At 44.1% G+C, this 21,295-nt stretch overlaps 1 protein-coding gene across 2 annotated transcripts in view; it reads left to right on the plus strand.

Annotated features, from left to right (window-relative positions):
• LOC135913409 (uncharacterized) overlaps positions 1–21,295 on the plus strand; it is a 134,574-nt gene that overhangs the window by 108,667 nt on the left and 4,612 nt on the right. For both annotated transcript variants that reach the window (XM_065445992.2, XM_065445993.2), the window contains 7 exons: positions 1,694–1,863; positions 4,998–5,040; positions 5,890–6,029; positions 7,198–7,368; positions 9,465–10,918; positions 12,417–12,823; positions 15,524–15,576. In XM_065445992.2, coding sequence (XP_065302064.1) covers positions 1,694–1,863; positions 4,998–5,040; positions 5,890–6,029; positions 7,198–7,368; positions 9,465–10,918; positions 12,417–12,823; positions 15,524–15,576 — 2,438 coding nt within the window. The remainder of the gene's footprint in view (positions 1–1,693; positions 1,864–4,997; positions 5,041–5,889; positions 6,030–7,197; positions 7,369–9,464; positions 10,919–12,416; positions 12,824–15,523; positions 15,577–21,295) is intronic.

Below are 21,295 nucleotides of genomic sequence, written 5' to 3' on the forward strand. Positions count from 1 at the left end.
AAAATGTGTCAAGTGAGGACACATGCTTTAGCACACTGACCATGTCTTGTGCAGATGCACAAACCTCCCCTTTTCAAAATATACAGGCTTTAATTGGAGAGGAAGCATGCAGAAAGATCTTCCTTGTGCTTATTTTTATTTTTAGTTACTTTGGCTCTCTTGGTGTTATCCTCCTCACATTTACTGTTTCATTAGCATTCTTCCTAATTCTTTTTTTCTTTTTGGCAGCCTTGAAGAATGCTCAGTATGAGTAGACAGTTGTTACTCCGCTCTGCTTCCTCTTCATGTTACGTCCTTCTTAGCACAGTTATTGTATTTCTACATGAACTTCGCTGCAGGACAGAGCCCTCTCCCAGCAATCTCCAGTTATTTTTATGCCTGCTGACTTTGTCTACGCTTTCAAGTCTTCTGATCTCATCGTAACACCTAATCTTCTGCCATTCCTGACTTCCCTGCCCAAGGCACCTGTACTGTAGCTCTAATGGACCACTGGTTATCTGTTCTGCCTCTGTACATTACCTATGGGGATGAAGCTTGGAGGATCACATAGAAGCTTGATAGGAAGCTAATAACCTTGAAATGAGTGATGAATGTGAAATGATAAGTACTATAACATTAACCCCTTAAAGGAGCTTGGCGACTCCAGTTCGTTATGAGCGATTGCCACTTTTTGGCCTATGATGAGCCCACTTCATCATAGTTATTTTGCCACTTTCCAAACAGTTTCTTGTGTCCAGAAAACATCAAACAGTGTTTTTTTTTTTTTCTTTCGTGACAGAGATGGTGCGAACGCATTTTATCATCCGCTCCTTTTTATTGAATTAGATTTTCTGCACTACTTCATGTCACACTTCTGTGCTGTAGTTGTGTTCTTGAAACGTATAAAAGAAAAGCCCATATGGTGTGGCAGTTTTGGAAAGAACATAACTTTTAATTGAGCGGTTAAGAAACGGGAAGATGGTTTAGATCAGAGAACAAAGATACAATGTTCGGAGTAGGTAACTGGTGGTCTATTTCAGTTAACAGAATGGGTGCCAAGGAAAAAAATAACCAGTTGAGGGCATTATAGGATTGGTGGACATGTTGAGATAAGAAAATATGCAGGCACAAGATGTGGTTGGCTAGTGTAAAGCAGATGAATTGGACATCACTGGGAGTGACCCTGCAGGTAATATAAAAATAGGATGAAGCAGGCGGTGTTGTTGATGAGGCATTGCATGCATGTCACATGGGCAGGTCACATGGGCAGGTCACATTCATTGCATGTGACCTGCCCAGATTCACTCCTTCCTCTTAATCTCAGCTAAAGTGTTCTCCACTTGGTTTTGATCTTCCTGTCACTCATGCAAGGCTTGTCACTTGCGTCACTTCAGGGGGTGCAGGATCTGTGCGTTAGTGTGGCATCCACCCACCTTCTTCAAAAGGAACTAGCATTCCGGAATCTTAACCCAGCATGTGCCGTGCCGTTGTGCAGTGGTGGGCATGCTGTTTCCGTCCTCCATTGCCCCAATTTTCTTGCGTATTGTTTTTTTTTTTTCGACGTGTCTATAGTTGCGTGTTGTTTCAAAATAAGGTTCAGAAGGAAGCTTTCACTTGGTCCATGCCTGTCTCGCGAACCCTGCTTTTCTTTGCGCTTCAAGTTTGCCAACACTCGTGTGACTTTCTAGTTTCATGTTTGCTATTTTCCGTACAGGCGCTGGTGCTGCACCGTGCTGACGTCACGGTCCAGAACGAGCAGGGCCTGCGACCGTACGGTGTCGCTCTGCAAAACAGCCAGGAAGCCTGCGCTGACTACCTCCTCACCGTAGAAGTGTGCCTGGGGCTCTCGGCTGACCAGGTGCTGCTGGAGGGACATTTCCAAAGGTGGGCAAGCCTTGCCATGTCCTTGACATTGAATGTGTGAATAGTAATTTTACGACGAAGATATTAGGGGTATTTCCACAACCATTTTCCTGCAGCATGTTTGGCATGAAATGTTAATGAAAGAGCAGCGTTGGAGTTCTGAACTTTTGCTTTGAAACATATTTATCAGTGATTACAAAATAAGTTACTTTGCGTATACATCACTCGGGTAGGCAGCAACTTCCCTGTGTGTTTTTTTTTAGCCACTAATCTGCGGTTTTTCTTTCTCTCATCCTGTTTTACTGACTCCACATTCGAGGTCAGCTAGGAGTTGGTATGGCGGTGGCTGAAAGTTTATGACGTGGTTCAGTAACGCAGTCTGCGTGGGAGTCCCGAAGTGGCTGTATGACCAGGGCGTTAGTGATGACTGATTACTAAAAACAGCCAACAAGCAGGCCACTATAATTACCGCCAACGTTTCCAACAAAACGTGTGAGAAGTTGCTTATACAGCTTTTATGGCTTTGATGTATCGGTTGCTCAGATTGGCGTACATCTGCACAGGTTTTCTTGAGACTAAACCGAATACAGATTGAGTCCTTTTCTAAAACTTTACAAATAAAGGATATGCTTTTTCCCTTTGACAGCTGTTCTTGTTAATTCTTATTTCCAACTGCATGTCAACCTCTGCGGAGTTTTTTAAGTGTTGGTTCAGTGGGCATTTCATACTAGTACACAAAAGCTGGTCACATTGCTTTTGTCTTAGCCAGAATTCATCAACAGTTCATAAGTTTCTCTATCTGTCAAAGCGTGGATGGCCTTGTCACGCTGTCTCACCATGGTTGCTCTGCCGAGATGAAATCACAAAGTGCCAATAAATGTCTGCTTCCTAATCTCCAAAATGTAATGTACAAGTTCCATGCATTTAGCTGATCTCTCCATGGATGGCACAACTTATCTGCAATATTATCTTTTGCACTAGTAGTTGCATCAGGAGATGCAGGAAGTGCGCTTAAAATGTAAAATAACTATAGTACTTTGAAGTAGCAGGGATGGGTCTCCAAGTTTATCTCAAGTTCTATGGGTCTCCAAGTTTATCTCAAGTTCTACTCTTCACACTTTTGGGAAGGGACCCATTAGTGAATAGATAAAAGGCTACTTAACTAACCGGACACAATTTCTGCAGATGAACCGTTCGAGTTCTAAACTAACTCGGGTTACCTCTGGTTTGCCTCAGGGCAACGTTCTCGCACCTGCACAACTTTTAGTGTATATTAGCGACTTGCCCACTCACATTCACATCAACATAAGACTCTTCACTGGCAATTGTATACTGTATAAAGAAATTACTTTGCCAGATGACCATGTAATTCTAAACAATGCTCTGAAACTGGTCTCTGCGTGGTGTATGAAGTGGCAAATGACTCTCTATGTTAAAGAATCTGTTCCTTTGAGAATAACAAGAAAACATCATGTACAGGAGTTCCCTCACACCATAAACGATGACCCCATAACATCAGTCACAGTACAGAAGTGTCTCGGTCCAACACTAACGTCTGACCTTAGATGGGACTCCCATGTTAATCATATTACTTAAAGGGCCCTAGGTTGACTTTTCTTTCTTAAGTGGCGCCTACGCCAAGCTCCATGCGAAACTAAATTACTAGTTTATAATGCACCTGTGAGATCAACCCTAGAATATGCTATCCCAGCTGGGTTTCCGTCGACTAACAAATGAATTAACATGCTGGAAGGAGTACAAAGAAAAGCAATCAGATTCACCTTCAATAAATATAGACTTACAGATTCTCCAAGTGCCCTGATAAAAACTGCCGGAATACACAAAATCCAAAACCCAGCCACACTCGCACGGTTGAAATTACTGCACCAGTTAATTCATAACAAGTTAAATGTTAATAGTTCCAAGTACAATACCATCGCAAACACCACAATAACATGACTTAAGCATTCGTACACCCTGCAAAAATATTGTTTTCAAACTGTCTGTTTTAAGTACTCTTTTCTTCCGCTAGCCATAAGTCACTGGAATGGTTTAACTCCCACTATCATCAATAGTTTGTCACTTACACATTTTTTTCACTTCTTGGAAACTACTTACTGGGTTCTCAATTATGAAATTTAACTGTTGCGTGCCTTCTTCACTTGATGTTACTGCACTCTTGCTAACCTTCTTTTCAACGTTTTTGTAAATGCTTCTAGAATGTATAGATGTACATATTTAATCGTTCTTTATATTTTGCACTTTGATGTTGCTACTTAATATGTTTGCTATTCGGATTATGTATTTGTATCTCTTTCTTTTTTCACATTTTTACTATGACTTTATTATGTTTATTGTTGGACCTTGTGCCCTTCCTGCAATAATCTCTTATGGGATTGGCAGTATGACCTAAATAAAATAAATAAATAAATTAGAAAAGCTTCTGTCATGACACTGCACATTATGAAGTGTGGTTTATTTAGAGCACAGATAGGACATTACAAACAGCTTAAAGGCATCATGGGAGAATGGAGACTTCAAATGATCAAGGGTAACAAAAGAAGGGGGTGTGTCAGTCCTGGAGTCATTACGCTGGTGAGCTTGAGGCCAAGGGTGCAATCCCGTCCATGGCGGCCACATTTAGATGGGGGCAAAATGCAAAAATACCTGTGTACTCAGAGTTAGGTGCACACCTAAAGAACCCCAAATGGTTGAAATGAATCCGCAGTCCCCCAATATGGCTTACCTCGTAATAATATGGTGGCTTTGGCACGTAAAATCTTGGAATTTAATTCAATTTTAAATCAGCCTGGAGCCAACGCTTTGAGAGGGAGGCTTGCCTTCTGCTTTCCTTTGCAGAGTTTGTGTAAATGAAGCATTAGGAACAGGTAAGCAGTTTGTTCACAGTTACTCTCTCAGTAGTTGTGCGAAATTCCACAGAAAGTTGACAGAAGACATCCTCTTATCCTGAAAAGAAGCATTATCTTTTTCTATGACTTCATGTGTGCTTCCGTGTCAGCTCCAAAAGTGATGATGTAGGGTTGCCAACCAAACTGTGTCGCCATGCACTCATCGTGATCACTGCTCTAGTGATGAAGCTGATACATGCGTGAAGTGTTATTTGAAGCTCTAATAGATTTGCTTCTCAATTGCAGTTTGCAAGCGGAGAACACAGAGGTGAAGAATGGATTCAAAGAGGTGAGTGCGCTCGTGAAGTTCTTTATTCTTTACATGCAGAAGCATTCATAGATGCAGTTTTATGCTCCAGCCAATTACAAGCTTTTTGGAAAAGCATTCCATGCATGAGGGCATTGCCCTTGCGTGTGCTGGCTACTGATCCAATACAGTGGTATATCCACCAATTTTCTTTTAATATATGGCTTAGAGACAATATAGGACTGTTAATGCTAAGAGTTAGTTAGGTGATTGGTTAATTAGCTAGTTATGCTGGGTATTATGGTGCAAAAGCTAATAGTAAGAATAACAACATGAACTGTTGCACTTTGTAGTCGCAGTAGACCACCTTTAAAATAAACACAAAGAGTATGTTCTTCCCATTAGAAGTTTAATGCAAGGAAGTGCAGAGAATCGAAGGAAGTTCAGTTCAACAGATGTCCTCCAAACAGCTCAACTTATTATCAAATTGGGCTTACGAGGGGTCTGTCTTAAACAGAATATACTTAACAAGGCATGTCTGGGATTATGAATACCGTACACTTGCGGAACAGACCTACCTGTTTGAGTTTGCAGTTTGACTCCAATGATGCCTTCTGCTACGACCGCACAATGTGCATCCAGTGCAATCAATAGAACACTGATTGCGCGCATTTACAGGTGAAAAGATGTCTGAGACAAGAGAGAGTACTTGAAGCTGACTACGGAAACAACCTTGAACGGAAAGGAACTGACCTTGGCTGCTTGCATTACCATCTTTCACGCCAGAAATTGGCCCAGCTTTCCTTTCTCCCTTGTCTTTTACATGTTGAATGCAGTTATGGCTTTTGCCGGTTTGTTGACGAGATGCCCGTTTGGTTTCACTGCACGCAGTTGCTCGTTCTGACACGAAGATTGCTAAGGAGGCAAGAAGAGGCATTGCAGTATGTCCAGGCTGTGTGCACAGGCAACTTGAGTTCAGACAGGGCTGAATCTGACAGTGCTTCATCATTACCATGGAACTCTCTCTCAGGGTGAGTCCAGAAATGGCTTGTTGGGCTCAACTGCACCTCTCTTTGTCATGATAATTGTAACATGCTTATTTGTTTAGTTGAAGTACCTAGGAGGTACACAACATACATTGTAGAGGGGAAGAGAAGAGGCAAGAACAGTAGTGTAAGATACATTGTTGGAAACAGAAATATTGAGAGGGCTGCAATAAAACAAGATAGCTCTAGGGATCAACAAGCCAGTGCAATAAGTACACCAGTAAATCATATTAATGGAAATGTGTAATTTGTTAAGAAAATACTTGCTCAAACCAGCTACAAGAAGGTGAAATTACAGTATATAAAATCTTGTCAACGCCCAGGCTATACCGTAAGCTGTGTCACACGTGAAGTATGCATGTTGAGCCAAACGGAAAACCGCACTTAACCCAGTCTTTCAGTCAGCACTGAACTGAAACCTGAACTGATATTTTTTGGAACATGCTTGAACTTGAGCTGAACGTAGAATAAAAAGAATTATTGTGGTTGCTTGTTCAGAGCAACCCAGCACTTCAATTTAGTTTTCTGTGATTGTTCATTTACGAGTGGTTCACATGATTGACACTATTGGCTTTTGTGAAGTCATTGTTTGTATGAGCACGTTGTTTGCCTGCAAGAGAGCTGTCGGTGCTGTTTGCTGTTAAGCTGTGATTAGCTTGAACATAGTACCTTAGATTAGAACTTATCACGACGTCCTTGAAGTAGAAGTACGTAAATCGATTAATTGATGCTCTTTCTATTGTGTTGCGGACAAGCTGTCTGGTATGATGACTGTTTTGTTCTAACCGTGGCTACCATGACGCGGGGTTCAGCCATGTTGTTGAGCCACTAATTGTAGCTTTTTGTAGGTACAGCTTCCTTTTATGCCAGAAAAACAATTGGAATTGAAAATGCTTCCACTTTGTAGGGTTACACAGGAGCAAAGACAGCAGAAGCCAAGGATCAAGAGAATATCACTAAACTGACTGATAGAATAGGGAATGAGTTCACGAGGTGTCCACTTACATTGAACCAATGCTGAACTATAATGAAGTCTAGAATGAACAAGTAGAATGAAATGCTATAACTTACAAGACCAGCATGCCTTCAGCACGCTTCATTTTCTTTTGGTTCCGTATTCCACAAGTCTTGGTGCTCTGCTTTCGGGTTGCAGGAATCCGGACAGCAAGCAGGCACAGGCCAAGCTCCAGGCACTCCTGGAAAACAGCCAACTCAAACTGCTTCCAGAAGAGGAAAGCCGTCTGCTGCAGCTGGAGGAAAAGTGGCGGCGCCTACGGGTGAACAAGGGCGCTGTCGAAACACGCTCCCCTGTGGAGCTAATTAGGCAAGTGGCTGAAGTTCTCAAATTTTCTTCGTCTGCATAGTTTATGTGGCGCAATTCCATGGTACGCAAAAAATGGGTGCATCCGCAGCCATCCTAGTGGTTTTTCTGCCAGATCTAGTGAGCGTTTGACCTGCTTAGCACCAAACAAGCCACAAAGCTGTCTGACAAGCCAAACTATGCATGCTCAACAATATGATGCCTTCGTGCGGTTCTCGAGCCACATTTGTGCACTGTTCACACTGCATTATGAGCAGCTGTGGTTTGAAGCCAGCCACCCACGCAGTTTTTAAAAAACCAAATGAAGACGTGTTCTAGCCTTTGCTCACTATTAATTGCTAGTTGGAGGAGGTATCAGTGCGTGCAGACGAAGTGAGCGGCGTTGGCATTTCAGATTTGAAATTTTGTGTTGGTAACAGACAAGCCTTTCTTTGTACACTGGGGATCAGAGAGAGCAAATGGGCTCTCTTTGGCAGGCTGATGATGCTGCAGCAGAGGAAACGACTGCATGCCTGTATTAACGCTGGCACTGCTACGATGGGATGATTAGCAGAGTTAAGGTGTAGAAAAAACGCCAAAGCACACTGCTGATTTATTTGGCAATATTTTCCCAGTTCTCACACACCCCGAATCAACCGCGCGCCCACTTTCTGTGTGTACAAAGTAGACAACTAATGTAGAAATGACATTGAAGCACCTAAACACAGTAGAAATCTAACGCGCACTCGACTTTTCAATAAGAAAAATAGGCAATGGTCTAACAAGCGTTTCACATCGACGGCCGGGCTATTAAAGTCAGCTTCGCCGCAATACACACGCATTATGCGGCAAAGCATACAAACGTTGTGATAGGGGTTTTCATATATGGTCTTTCGGCCTAATTAGTCTGAAAAAAAAAACTTAAAAAAAAATGTTAGAATCGGATAAATACCATAATCAGACATTGTGAGCTACGGTCATTGCTTTAAAATATTCCTAGGGCACAACGAAACTAGGCGTTTTCGAGGGGAGATGATGTGTGATTTGACCCATTTCTGTCCCCTAAGCTCCGGCGAGATAGACGCTGCCATTAAAGGTGTCACTAATGGGGTTACCATAGGGCCACGTGCGTCCGTGCTGACTTTTCAAGTTCGATTTTAAGCCAATTTTAGGATCGAAATAATGAATGTTTGGACCCACAGAAATACATGGGCATCAGTGGGGCCCTTTGGCAGGGATCATATTAACCGAAAGATAGAATTAACAGGATTGGAATTAACGAAATTCTACTGTAGTCATTCCTTGTTAAGTTCAAGTATTGATGGAAGTGATGCTGTGGGCAGTATAAATATTTGCCTGAGGTGAAGCTTAATTCAAGCATGCTGATCTGTCTCAATTCACACAAACTCTGGATAACTATCCGTGCGAGTGCACCGCTTGATTCCGATGTATTCTGTGTTTGTGATTATTACGCGTTTTTTTTTTTCTTCTTTTATTTCTTCATAACCCTCTCTGTAAGGACCCTCACAAGAGGGTTGACAGTATTGTTAAATAATAATAAAAAATAATAATTTGCATGATATTCATCATGAGATTGGTTTTATGCAGCGTTTGTATGAGATCGAGAGTGAACGCAGCAGCAGTGTTTCCTGCACTATCATTAACTGTGTCAGGAGTGAGTGAGTAATGAGCTAAGTATGGCTGCTTCAGAGGTAACTAATTTTACTCACAGTGCCTGAAAACTTGCTGCATGTCAGTGCTCTATGAAATAAATAAGATTATAATGGTGCCTACTGTACTGTGCTCGTGTATATATGTGGCAAGCACCTCAATGACTAAACCTCTCTGTGATACCGTGCGACTTCTCATGAAAATGCATTAGATCATGCCATGCAATTGTCACACTCCAAGCGTGTCTTCGCTGTTGTTTTGATATTTTTAACTTTACTCCCGAAGGATAAGTGTTTCTTGCATTGTAAGAAGCTGCTCAGAACTGTCACATAGATTCTATGAGGAGTCTAGGACACTTGATGAGATCAGATGAGATCAGCAGAGCTCACTTGTCTCTTCTGGGACAGGTACGTGGTGTGTTTAACGTTTTGAATGTTGCTGTGTTGCAGGTCACAGTTTGCACAAGTGCTAGCCAAGTGCAGCACTCCACCGGTGCAGCCGGTGAGGCCAGCTTCCTCCTCCGGAACGTCAGTGTCCAACGACAGCGAAGAGGAGAGCACTGAGGACGAGCCGAACGTGGTTAGCTCTCTGGCCACAACGAAGCACGTGCCAAGCCTCATGCCCTGGGAGCAAGAGGTCTGCTCCTGGGACAAGGTCCAGGTCTTCTTGGACGGCCTCTGTGAAAAGCAGGCCCCTCCAAAGAAAAACAGGAGTTCAAACACGCTCGTCATACGCCAGGGAGCATCCAGGCTGCGGGCTAAGAACTATCGCGAGCAGCTCGAATCTGCACCTGAGAATGTCAGCTTGAAAGTGCTGTTTGAGAACAACCCCGAGTTGAGGCAGGAAGGCCAGACGTGCTCCGTTCTCGAGGTGCTGGAGCCATCGAGCAGCGACGCGGAAGATGATTTGCACCACGACAGCTGCGGCAGCTCTTCGGGGTCGTTTCGGTCCAACGAAAACGCTGTGCTGCACGTGGCGCAGCGGCGGCAGCCGAGGCAAGTGAACGGTGACCGCCACTTGCGCAGCTCTAGCTCGGGTGCCTCGAAGGAAGGTGGAAGGGCCAGAGCCATCTTTCTGACAAACATTGCAGAGCTGCCCGATTGCTCGAGTAGCTACAAGCTCAGCGTGAAATTCCAGCAGTCCCAGGAGTGTTCGCATACGAACGTGCCTGAGGTGGCGCCCAAGGAAGAAGTTGCAGAAGCCGGCGCAAACGATGGCAAATCAAAAAGCGCTGAAAAGCAGATGACTCTCGCCGAGCCCGACCTGATTCGGGGAACCAGCATGACAGAAAGGTGTCCGCTCGACACATCACAGGGAAGTGCAGTCTCATCCTTGGAAGTTCCTGCTCGAGAGGTCTCCGTCCAGGATGCCGAAGAGCTGAAAGAACAGCACGATGGTGCTGAAGGTGTTACAGCTGAAAGCACACCTTCCCCGGCTGAAGCCTCCTCGCCCGGTGCATCCAGCGCCAAAAAGCGCAGTGGCTTCTTGCTCAAGTTTTCCCTGAAAAGCCGCTTTCAATCCAAGCAGAAACAGCAGCAGCAACAGCCGCGCAAGTGCGAAGAGATAAGCCCCGAAGAGTTTCGTGAGACGTACACGCGTAGCGCAGGTTCGGAGCCTCCAGCGGCTCCAAGCAGAGACAGCATGGTGCCGAGCCCCGTCAAGGGGAACGAACTGTTTTCGAGTGCACCACTACCGCCACCACCGATTCCTTCATTGCCGCGGAGGGACCCGCCACCGGTGCCTCCTCCATGTGAAGAGGTGCCTCCGCGGTCCGCCATGCCTCTCACCGAGGAGCAGGAAGAAAAGTGCTCGCCTTCAGAAGATGGGCTGCTCTACCTCCGCAACGGTTCACCCGAACCCAGCATACTGCAGCCCGACTCTGTCCTATCCAAGACGACTGGAGGTCAGTGGGTGTTCTTTTTTTCACTGCAGCGCATTGCTCTTTTCTAGTGACACTTAAAAAACAATGAGATTAGTCAAAAGTATCACTCTTAAGTGTCTACTCAAAGGCAGTGGCTGCAAGTCTCAAGCGTGGTGAGCAGCTCAGCTGGTGAAAGTGATAGGATAGCGAAATTAGGGCACACGCATTTGGTAGTGATATCAACGATGCAGCCAATTAGAGCCACAAAATGTCTGTGAATTATTGTGCAGACTTAACAGATCACCTATTTTCACCTGTTCATAATGTGTGGCATCATAATAGCCTTCATAATTTATTTAATCCTTAAAGGCCAGTTCTACATGAAGTAGGCCGGTAGTGGTAGACTAAACAGATCACCTATTTTCACCTGTTCATAATGTGTGGCATCATAATAGCCTTCATAATTTATTTAATCCTTAAAGGCCGGTTCTACATGAAGGCACTGCATACGTAGAAAGTGCACATTACTACCATGATATCTCGTAGAAAGTAATGTGGGAGTTATAAAAAGGAATGCGTAAGTGCAGAAAACATAAACACATGTAAAAAATACATATTGCAACATGCTCTATCACATAGGAGCACATAAGTGATGCAAATTTCGGCAGATGTAATGGATGGCAACTAACTGTTTAAACACTCGACAGGTTGTGCTAATTAACGATGAATTCAGGATATTCATTAAATCTGATGGAATTGCCATAGTCCAACACCTCACACAGTCAAATGCATAGCACTCTTTGGTCAGACCTGGCCCTTTCGCCACTAAACCCTACGCATCATCTCACAGTCATAATCACATGGTTCCCTATCCACTTCCTGGTGGAGTCATGGCTCTAGATCGTACATCACAGAAGACCATGCTGAAAATAGTGCAGACAAAGTTTCACATGAAACCATTAATTAGCATGCTACTTGAGAATACGAGTGTTGCAACTTGTTTGTTCTAGCTTCTGTTTCTTTAATGTACAGCATAAAGTAAAGATAGAATGAAACAAGGCTGCATTGAATTTTAGCTCAGTCAACAAAACTATTAAGGCATCAACAAACCACACGTTTTATTGACTTATGGCTTGCACCTTTCACACTAGCCCCAACAGAGTGACCAGCCATCTCATCTTGTTTCACAATTTTATAAATAAATTACAGCTCATAATCCAGACAGAATGGCACACTCGTAACCTACACAACAGGTTCTACAACATACATTCAAGATTAAAGTTTCCATTTATGTCCCTTTCGAATGTGCTCCCACTAGAAATGTGTTAAGCTTTCATGCTGTTAATCTTTCATGCTTTCGGGGTATAGAACGGGTGGCCATTCATTAATGCTATGGGCACACTCATTTTACCGTCTTAGTTACTCTTAAACATGCTTTAGCTCTTTGCCAAATGAGTTCTCCCTTTGCCTCGATCTTGGTTGCCCTCATTAGTGTGACAGTCAATTGTGCCAAAAATTACAAACCAGCATGCCATTTCAGGAACACTTTCACGACCTGCATCGTCAGCATCGCAGACCGAAGATGGTCGACGGGGCTCCGTGACGCTCAGCAGGACAAGCGCTTTCTCCCTGGCCAAGCCACTGTCGCCTACCGAGCTGTTGCTGCACACGCCAGACTCCTCGGTGGGCGGTCGGCAGTCGCCTGCTCCCAGCGAAGTATCCAAGACCGAGAGCGCCCTGTCGCCCCCGAGCGAAGCATCCAAGGCAGAGAGCGCCCGGCAGCCGCCCCTATGCAAGATTGAGGAAGCAGCTCAGGAAGCACTAAAGCGTGTTGCTGGTCCACTACTAGATGCGACCAAGGGGCCCCAAGAGACGGCAGCTGCTCAGGAATCCCAGCCGTCACTTGTCCCTAGCAGCAGTAGCAGCAGCAGCAGCAACAGTGCAAAAGTGAGTCTTTGTCTATGTGTAGTTGTCTTTACTCTAAAGTGACCATGTTCTTTGGTTAGAAAGAGCATGGCCATCATTGACAAAGCAACTCTGAGATTAAGAGGAAGGAGTGGAGTTGGGTAGTTTATGCAATCTGTGGATCAAATAAACCAGTGGCTATGACTGTGACCGAATGAACCTCGAGCGCTGACATGCAGCTGGGTCAAGCTCGGTTCTCTCCACCCTGTCCTTAGGTTTGCCACCACACGTGTGGCACACCAGTGCCAACTTCCACCGTTCTTATGCATGCATGCAATGAAGCAAGCTGTTGAATTTGCTCACTTGCAAGCACACAGCACTCTACAAGTGAAAAGTAGAGACATGGAAGGAGAGGAGGAGGCATTATTGCCAGAGAGAATAAGCGAAGGGAGAGATCAAGGAGGTAGACTACACTTATGCTCCACAATGTGTCCCAAGCAAACACACTGTCTGGGCTACTTGGCAATTCATAGTTGTGCGTGACCAGCACAAAGGCGACACAAGGACAAGAACAAGAAGAGGACAAGCACTGTTTTCGTCTCATTCTCATCCTTGTGTCACCTTTGCACTGTTCATGCAGAACTATGAACACAGCTAGGGCTGCCAATAAATCTGAAATTCATGAAAGATCCAAGTCTCAAGTCGACCTTGTCAGGACAAACATTTGCCCCACGTTCAGTTCAAGCCTAGTGAGGCAAAGAGCTAGTAGGTCTCCCCTTCAAAAGTGTAGTTTAACCACAAGCATACTTGAGCAACATGCAGCTTGGAGATACGAAGGAATTCTCAACGTTGCAGCGACTGTTCCTGTTTGTGTAGCCATTACTTGAGAAGAAACAGTATACATGAAAAGCCTGACAGAAGACGACAGATTCAAATAAGCATGGAACACATTACGCAAAGCTTAAAGTCAAGGTGCACTCTTGTTTGAACCTTGACAATTTTGACAATCATTAGTAAGGATGTGAAATGCAGTGTTGCTGGTGGGAAATAGCAATTACTAGCTTCATCCCCTTCTTCATCCTGGCTATCTGGAAAAGAAAGTTCGCAGTCATAAGCATATCACTTCTGTCTGTCTTACTTCGTGGCATCAACTTACTCTGTGTGACGCTCTTTACTAGTGGATGGGTAATGCTGTTAGTGCAAGGGTCTAGCATGCTGTAGTTTTAAGCCATGGATCCTACGCACCTACTTTCTGAAGTTGACTTTAAGCACCAAGAAAGAGAGCAGTTTCTGATTCGTTGCATGCTGGTACAGAGAAGTACCTTGCAACAAAGTATCCTTGCCGTTCGTGTGGACCCATGGCATAGTTACCTTTGGGCAAAATTGTTGCTGTATTTCCTAATAGGCCTCTAGGATAGTTCACTGCTAGTGCAGATTCTTATTAAAGGGGCCCTGAACCACTTTCTGTCGAAGTGGAGAAAGGCATTTGAAGTGAAAATAGGCTACTTCAGAAATACTTTGCCGCAAAAAGTACTTCAATGCGCTCAGCAGAGGCTGAGCTATTGGCTGTCAAACACGGCTGTGGTCCCATTCCTTCTTCAATGCCTTGCACTGTGAAGGCTATGGTGCAGTGGGGCATGCCCAAAACGCTCCGCCTTCTAGATGTCACCATGGTGCACAGTTCAAATTTAATTTTGGATGTTAAAGGGACACTAAAGCAAAACAATAAATCACTTTGGAGTAATGAAGCATTGTTCGAGAACCCTGCAGGCAGTCATTTCAAAAAAATAGCTTGATTATTAAATGAGAAAATGAAGGTCCAAGTATCAGTACTTGAATTTCGCGCCGAAACCCCAGCGCTGGTACGTCTGTGTGGCGTCAGAGATTCCAAAGTATGTTTTCGGATTTGGGCCGCGTTGGCTGAATAAAGGTTCCCGAAACTTGCCATGTTTAATATTTGGTTCCTTTAGAACACAATGTAGTCAATCTGTACCGCTATATATAATTAGTAAGCCCTAGAAGATGCCATCAAAACCCAAGACGTCACAGCCCCCACGTGAGGGAACTTAAGTAGGTATCGCCACCCATATTTTGTTCTTGCGCTTTTTCTGGCTCACCAAACGTCTTATCGTTGTAAGAGTGATGTTTTTGGTGTTGTAGAAGGGTAATTTACTGATGCAGAAGAAATCATCTTTCACTTTAGTGTCCCTTTAATGTGGACGCCACAACTTCCGTTTTTGATGCTTACGGCACACTAAACCTAAGCCAAATGCAGTTCTCCTCAGCGAGCAGCAGTGTGCTTAGCCAGTGTACTTGTGGCGGCACCCCATGATGGCCGTGGTATCCACGCCATGTAGCCGACTGCAGCTTGGATGCCAGCTATCAGCCAATAGCAGCCGTCCGAGGGAATGACGAAGTAGTGCGACTGATGACGAAACAGTGCATCTGGAGGAGAGTCAGGACAGGGCCTTCTGTTGAAAAAAGAGTGTTTGAGAGAAAGGTGACTTTGCAATCTGCTTGTGCGTTCCACGCACCATGTTAGACAGCAAAACTTGGCCAAGATGCTCACAGTGGCGTATGCTACCCGTGAACTATGTTATTTCCCCAAGCCCGAGGGGTGGTTCAAGGCCCCTTTAATGTTGCATTTCCTTTCACCCTTCTACTCCTCCTCTTCTACAGCAATGTTCACTCTGCTTTGCACGTAAAATATGTTATTCACAGTGTTGTTTTTCTGTGTTTCAGAGCAAGAAAATGACCCTTGCTGCAAGAAAGAACAAGAAGAGCTCCAAGCCATGGTGAGTACCTTTGCTGGTGTGCGTGTACAAAGCTCTTTAACGTCCTCTCGCCTGACTTTCCCAAGCAAAAACATCTGAATTGCACATAAAAGCACATACAGTCGACTTCCGTTATTTCGGTCCTGACGGATTGGTCGAATGAAAAAAGATGCAGTAAAAAACGATAAAAGACTGCTTATTCATGGTCACTGCTTATTCACTGCTTATTCATAGTTATTCACTGCTTATTCAGTATTTGCACAATTGTAACAAGCCCCCGAATCAAACACGCGCCCTCTTTGTGTGTGTCCAAAGCAAGAAACTGACACACAAATGACATTAAGGCACCTAAACAATGTAATCTAACGCACACCCAATTTGTCAGCAAGAAAACTGGGCAAAGGTTTAATATAATATAATATAATAAATGGCGGCCGATTTCCTAAAGTCAGCTTCACTGCAAGATTTTCAAAGTTAGCTTTTCCGCTATGCAGCAATGTTATGCGGTAAAGCATACAAAGGCCGCAAATGCGGTTTTTAATTTAATTTTCTTGAACGAAAAGATAGGGTCCCGCGTTAGAATCTGGTAAATGCCATTATAAGACATCGTGAGCTACAGTTATTGCTGGAAAACATTCTTCGAGAGGCAGAAAATAGGCATCTCTGATGGGAGATGACGTGTATTCAACACATTCACTGTCGCCGAAGCTCTGTCGAGATATATGACCACTAAAGGGGTCGCTATAGGGGTCATGCACATGCATGGTGACCGTTAAAATTCGAAACATCTGGCAAAGGCAAATTATAGGGTCGAAATAATTGAAGTTTGAACCCATACAGATACACAGGCGTGGGCCGGGACCTTTGGTTGCCATTGAATTAACCAGAGTTGAATTAACGGATGTTTGAGACCAGAACATCCCAGGTGATTTTCACACCATTTGTTTGCCCCAGGGTGAAGTCTGTGTGCTTTGCTTCTTACAAAAAAATTGAAACACACATCTACTTAAGAAAGCAGTAAGCTTCTGACCAATCATCTAGTTCAAAAGGAGGCCTTTAACATTTGCACATTTTCTTGCGTACAACGCTTGACTTGGAATGAGAACCATCTCTCATCTTGAGGTGTCCTGCAGAGCATTGGTAATGGAGATGACAGCTGAAATTTGTGTACTTGAATGGATGCAGCTGTGAGACTTCCTTGAAGTGTGCTGCCTCTGTAAACTTTCTGCACTAACGTTTTGTCTAAAGGTAAGAGGCGATGACACACCAATTTGTTATTGCTGAATACTGACACACTGCCTGAGAATACAGCTTTCTCTTATTCTTCTTCCCATTTAGCAGCTGAAAAATTAGTATGTCGTCAACATCTACCTAGTCAACGCGACAACTGGCTAGTCAAGGTTAAACAGAAACACCTTGCTATGAATCTCAATGGCATTCTCTGTTTCAAAGGCCTTCCGTTAAACCTTGTAACTGCTGTACTGGCACAGGGGCAGGTTCAGTGCTGTGCCTGCCATACTCGCAATGCTCAGCGCATCACATGCAACCGTGCTGCATCTTAGTAACATCAGTCAGTGATCATGCTGTAACCTCTCGATCAAGGCAGCAAGAATGATCAGACATTGGACTTGTGTGAGAGACAGTCGTAGTGGCCAGGGATTACATTCCCACCTTTAGCAACCACTGCAGCTCGCCCTACAACCTTCAACTGGTATACTGTGGGTTACAAGAGTCATCAGAAAGCATTATGCAAAAAAGAGGTGAGGCGTGCAGACAGGACACAAGAGTAGAAAAGTGGACAACACGAACGCCGACTATCAACTGAAGGGAGCACTGAGGCGAAAAAAGAAAGAAGACACAAAACTCATCTGCGCAAGCTCAGGAATGGTATTACCACGTGCCAGTCGGGTACATGTGCCAGTCTACATGAGAGATAACTGTCAAGGCACTTAATCTCTTCCTTATGTAAAGTAATCAAAGGCTGACTCACGCACGCACTTCCACCATTATACATATACCATGCCTCTACCATAAGATGCGTATCTTCATTCTTATGCCTGTACAATGCCTGTACCATGCCTGTACCATGCCTCTACCATAAGACGCGTATCTTAATTCTTATGCCTGTACAATGAAGATACGCGTCTTATGGTAGAGGCATGGCATATCTATAATGGTGGAAGTGCGTACGTGAGCCAGCCTTCGATTACTTTACATAAGGAAGAGATTCAGTGCCTTGACAGTTATCTCGCACGTAGGCCGGCACATGTACCCGACTGGCACGTGGTAATACCATTCCTGAGCTTGCGCAGATGAGTTTTGTGTTTTCTTTCTTTTTTTGCCTCAGTGCTCCCTTCAGTTGATAGTCGGCGTTTGTGTTGTCCACTTCTCTACTCTTGTGTCCTGTCTGCACGCCTCACCTCTTTCTTGCATAATGAATCCTTACCAAGTAGCTCAGCTTTCTGTCATTCCAATCATCAGAAGGCATCCTAATGCAACATACATTCATTAAATGCTGCGAATTATTCAGTCGCGGGAACTGGTGGACAGGTGTATTCTCTTGTGGCACCTTTTTTATTGCTGTTTACTTCCTCAAGTGCTACTGGACTCAAACGCTAATAGCTGGCATCAAGCAAATGATCAATTGATTGATTGATTTGTTTGGTTTAACTTTCCTATAAAACACAGGGGCTATGACAGACGCAGTAGTGGACGGCCAAGTGTTCTGAATTTCACCCCCATTGAAGTGCAGCTGCTATAGCTTGCAGTGAAACCCACGACCTCACGCTCCGTGGCAGAATGCCATAGCCACTCGACCACCGCGATGGGGTGGTGTCAAGCAAACATCCACGATTTGGGCTCCCTCATTTTTATTACTGTCTACCACATGCTACTTTCATATTATGCCCATTGCTTGCACTTGTTCAGCTGATAATTGTTGCTGTTTTCTCACTGCTGCTGTAATGAAGCCCTTAATTTCTTCATTAGTAAAATACTTCATTATTAAAAAAAATTAAATACTTATTTGCTCTTTGACATGCATCTGTGTGCTTCACACACAGTAGTGGGTTGCTCTGAACATGTCGAGGCCCTAATGAGCTTAGGCCGCGTGAAAGGCTACCCTGAAACAGGAGCCCTAGCTTGAACAGGCAGCATAACTTTGCGAGACGGAAGATGGTGATACGGATTAGAAAGTAAACCTCGGCACAATACGTTTCAATTAATATTACAAGGAAGATGCGGGAATGAGCGGGTTATGCAATGTGTCGAGTGAGCACCTGTGTCTATTGGAGTATCAGAATGACTGCCAAAAAAAAGGGAAGCACAATTAAATAAAGCAGAGGATTAGATGGACTGACAAGATTAGGAAGTTTGCAGACACAGGGAGAGTTGGCTGATGCAAGGCAGGGGTTATTTGAGACTGCTGGGAGGAAGCTTTCATCCTGTGGCAGAAATAAATGGGAAGATGATGAAAAAGTACAAGTGGTGTACGCTGAATTTAATTGCCTGATGACAGGAGACTCCCTGGGCCGTATTTTTGGCTGATCACTTTCAGGGGTACTTACACACTTTTGCATGATGCATTGTCGAACGTGACACTTCAGTGAATAAACGGGCATCCTGCCAGCACACTGAGGAGATTGACCAAGCATGTGCCACTGCTGTCAGGCAAGACCCATCATTAGTTCATAATTTGGCTGAAGCAGGGTCCACACTCCATTTAAGCATTTCATGCACAATTGGTGCAGCAGTAGCTGGCCTGTCAGACTGTTGTTGCAATCAGCACTGGTTGTGGCATTTTGTTGAGGAAGTATATTTGTGCAAAGCTTATGGCTATGTCGTACAGGATGACAAGGTGCAGGTGTTGCTGTAATTACTGCATAATACCATGCAAAGCAAGTCTGTGTTCTGTAATGCGCTAGCATTAGGAGTGTCGAAGTGTGAAAAAGTGTATGTGCGTGAAGCGTGTGAAGCCGGTCACGTGGTAGAGGTGGAGAGAGGATGGGAGCAGTGTTGTCTTAATTTATTAAAGCATGTCCCTAAAGTTAAACTAATGTACTTGCATAGCACCGAACAATGTCCGCTGAAATTTGGCTTTTACCTTGATATTGTGAGGTTACAAATTCAGCATGATTCAAAAGAACACGAGTAATCTGATCTTCCCAACATGCAATGGCACGCTGTCCACATTATCCCTGCATATTTTCAATATCTCTGCACTCTTGAATGAAGAGCTAAATTCTGCTACATGCATTTGGTAGCACGTTAACCCGGCAATACAATTAAGTGACCTTTATGCTGGTGAAATGGTGCTTTTCTGCCCCTTGATCTACTTGAAAGCTCCGCAGAGTATTCATTCGTCCAAAAGCCGCGAGATTCGCGTGAACAAGCCAAGCCGCTCCAATATCTACGCCTTTCTACAGTCAACCTGTCTTATTATTTGCCTGCTGTGTTCTAAATATCACCGTGAAATTTAGAGCACTAGGTTTTGGTAAATTTATTTACTGCAACTCGTCCAAACATCTATTACTCGGATGTATTTGGTTTTCGTAAATAATAATAATAATAATAATAATAATAATAATAAATGAATTTTGCAAGTGTACTGTCAGTACTGTGAAAACCACAGAGCTGTGAAGTAGTGTGAAAACAACTGTTATTTGATCATGGTGACAGACCCCATGCGTCGTACAGCCAATTTCTGCCACTTACACGTATCTTTTGAATACTAAAGTGCATTCTAGGAGGCCATTTTTTAAACAACTTTCCTAACTTTGAAGTTGCTAAAATGTCGCAAATTGTTCTGTCACGTCACTAAAAAAGTCGCCAGTCATTTAATAAAAAAACTTATAGCTAAGCCTAGTAACAAAATCACCAAAATGGCAAGCCCGGATAGGCAGTGTTGGAAGAGCTTGCCAATGGGAGAGTTTAGAAGAGCGTGGGTAGTCTAGAAGCCATTTGGAGCTGGGAAGGAGGGAGAGAGAGCAGAGCAGCTGGAGAATGGGCACTCAAGAAAGGGAAAAGGCATCAGTGCTGAAGCGCCGTCGCCTCAGTCTACTCCAAATCACCGTCAGTTGAACTTTGCTCCTTGAACGGGCCCAATGCGTGTCGAGTGAGCTCCTGAAGAACACTTTGCAATGTGGTGGATGTGGTTTAAATCATGGCTCCAGGACCTCAAAGAGGTGCGACTTAATGCTAATGCATTTCTCTCGCATTTACCTCCAAATCGCCATTGACTTTTCTTTGTTCCTCAGGAATTCGACTAAAAAAACAATTTTCATGTGAAGCACCTTGCGGCATGTAGGTATCTTCCTGTATCACTTTGTTTGAGGTCTATTTTCTTTAAATGCATCTCCGTTGGTGGGACTCGAAACAGGGTCCCTCTGCACAACAGGCCAACGCTCTTTCCATTAGGTAACAGATGCATTTATGACGCGAGAGAATAACAACCTTGTCGCACTCCTTCCTGCGTGTGAAACTGTCCCACATGCGCTTTGGGACAGTTGGCCCATGTGTGTCTTATCGCTTGGCAACGATTTGCTTCTCTTGTGCAAGGATGTACCAGTTGCCCCCTCCCTTTCGTAGTGGCAGCTAGCCCTTTTAGATGCTATGTGACATTGCATTCGGGACCAGCCCAGTTTATTCAGCACACAACCTTTTGGGATTGGACCAGGCCGCAACAGAACACGTCGTGACATTTAATCGCTGGAGTACTGTGAATCACTCATTGTGCATTTGC

The sequence above is a fragment of the Dermacentor albipictus genome, chromosome 4 (assembly GCF_038994185.2).
Source record: "Dermacentor albipictus isolate Rhodes 1998 colony chromosome 4, USDA_Dalb.pri_finalv2, whole genome shotgun sequence".
Lineage (NCBI taxonomy): Eukaryota > Metazoa > Arthropoda > Arachnida > Ixodida > Ixodidae > Dermacentor > Dermacentor albipictus.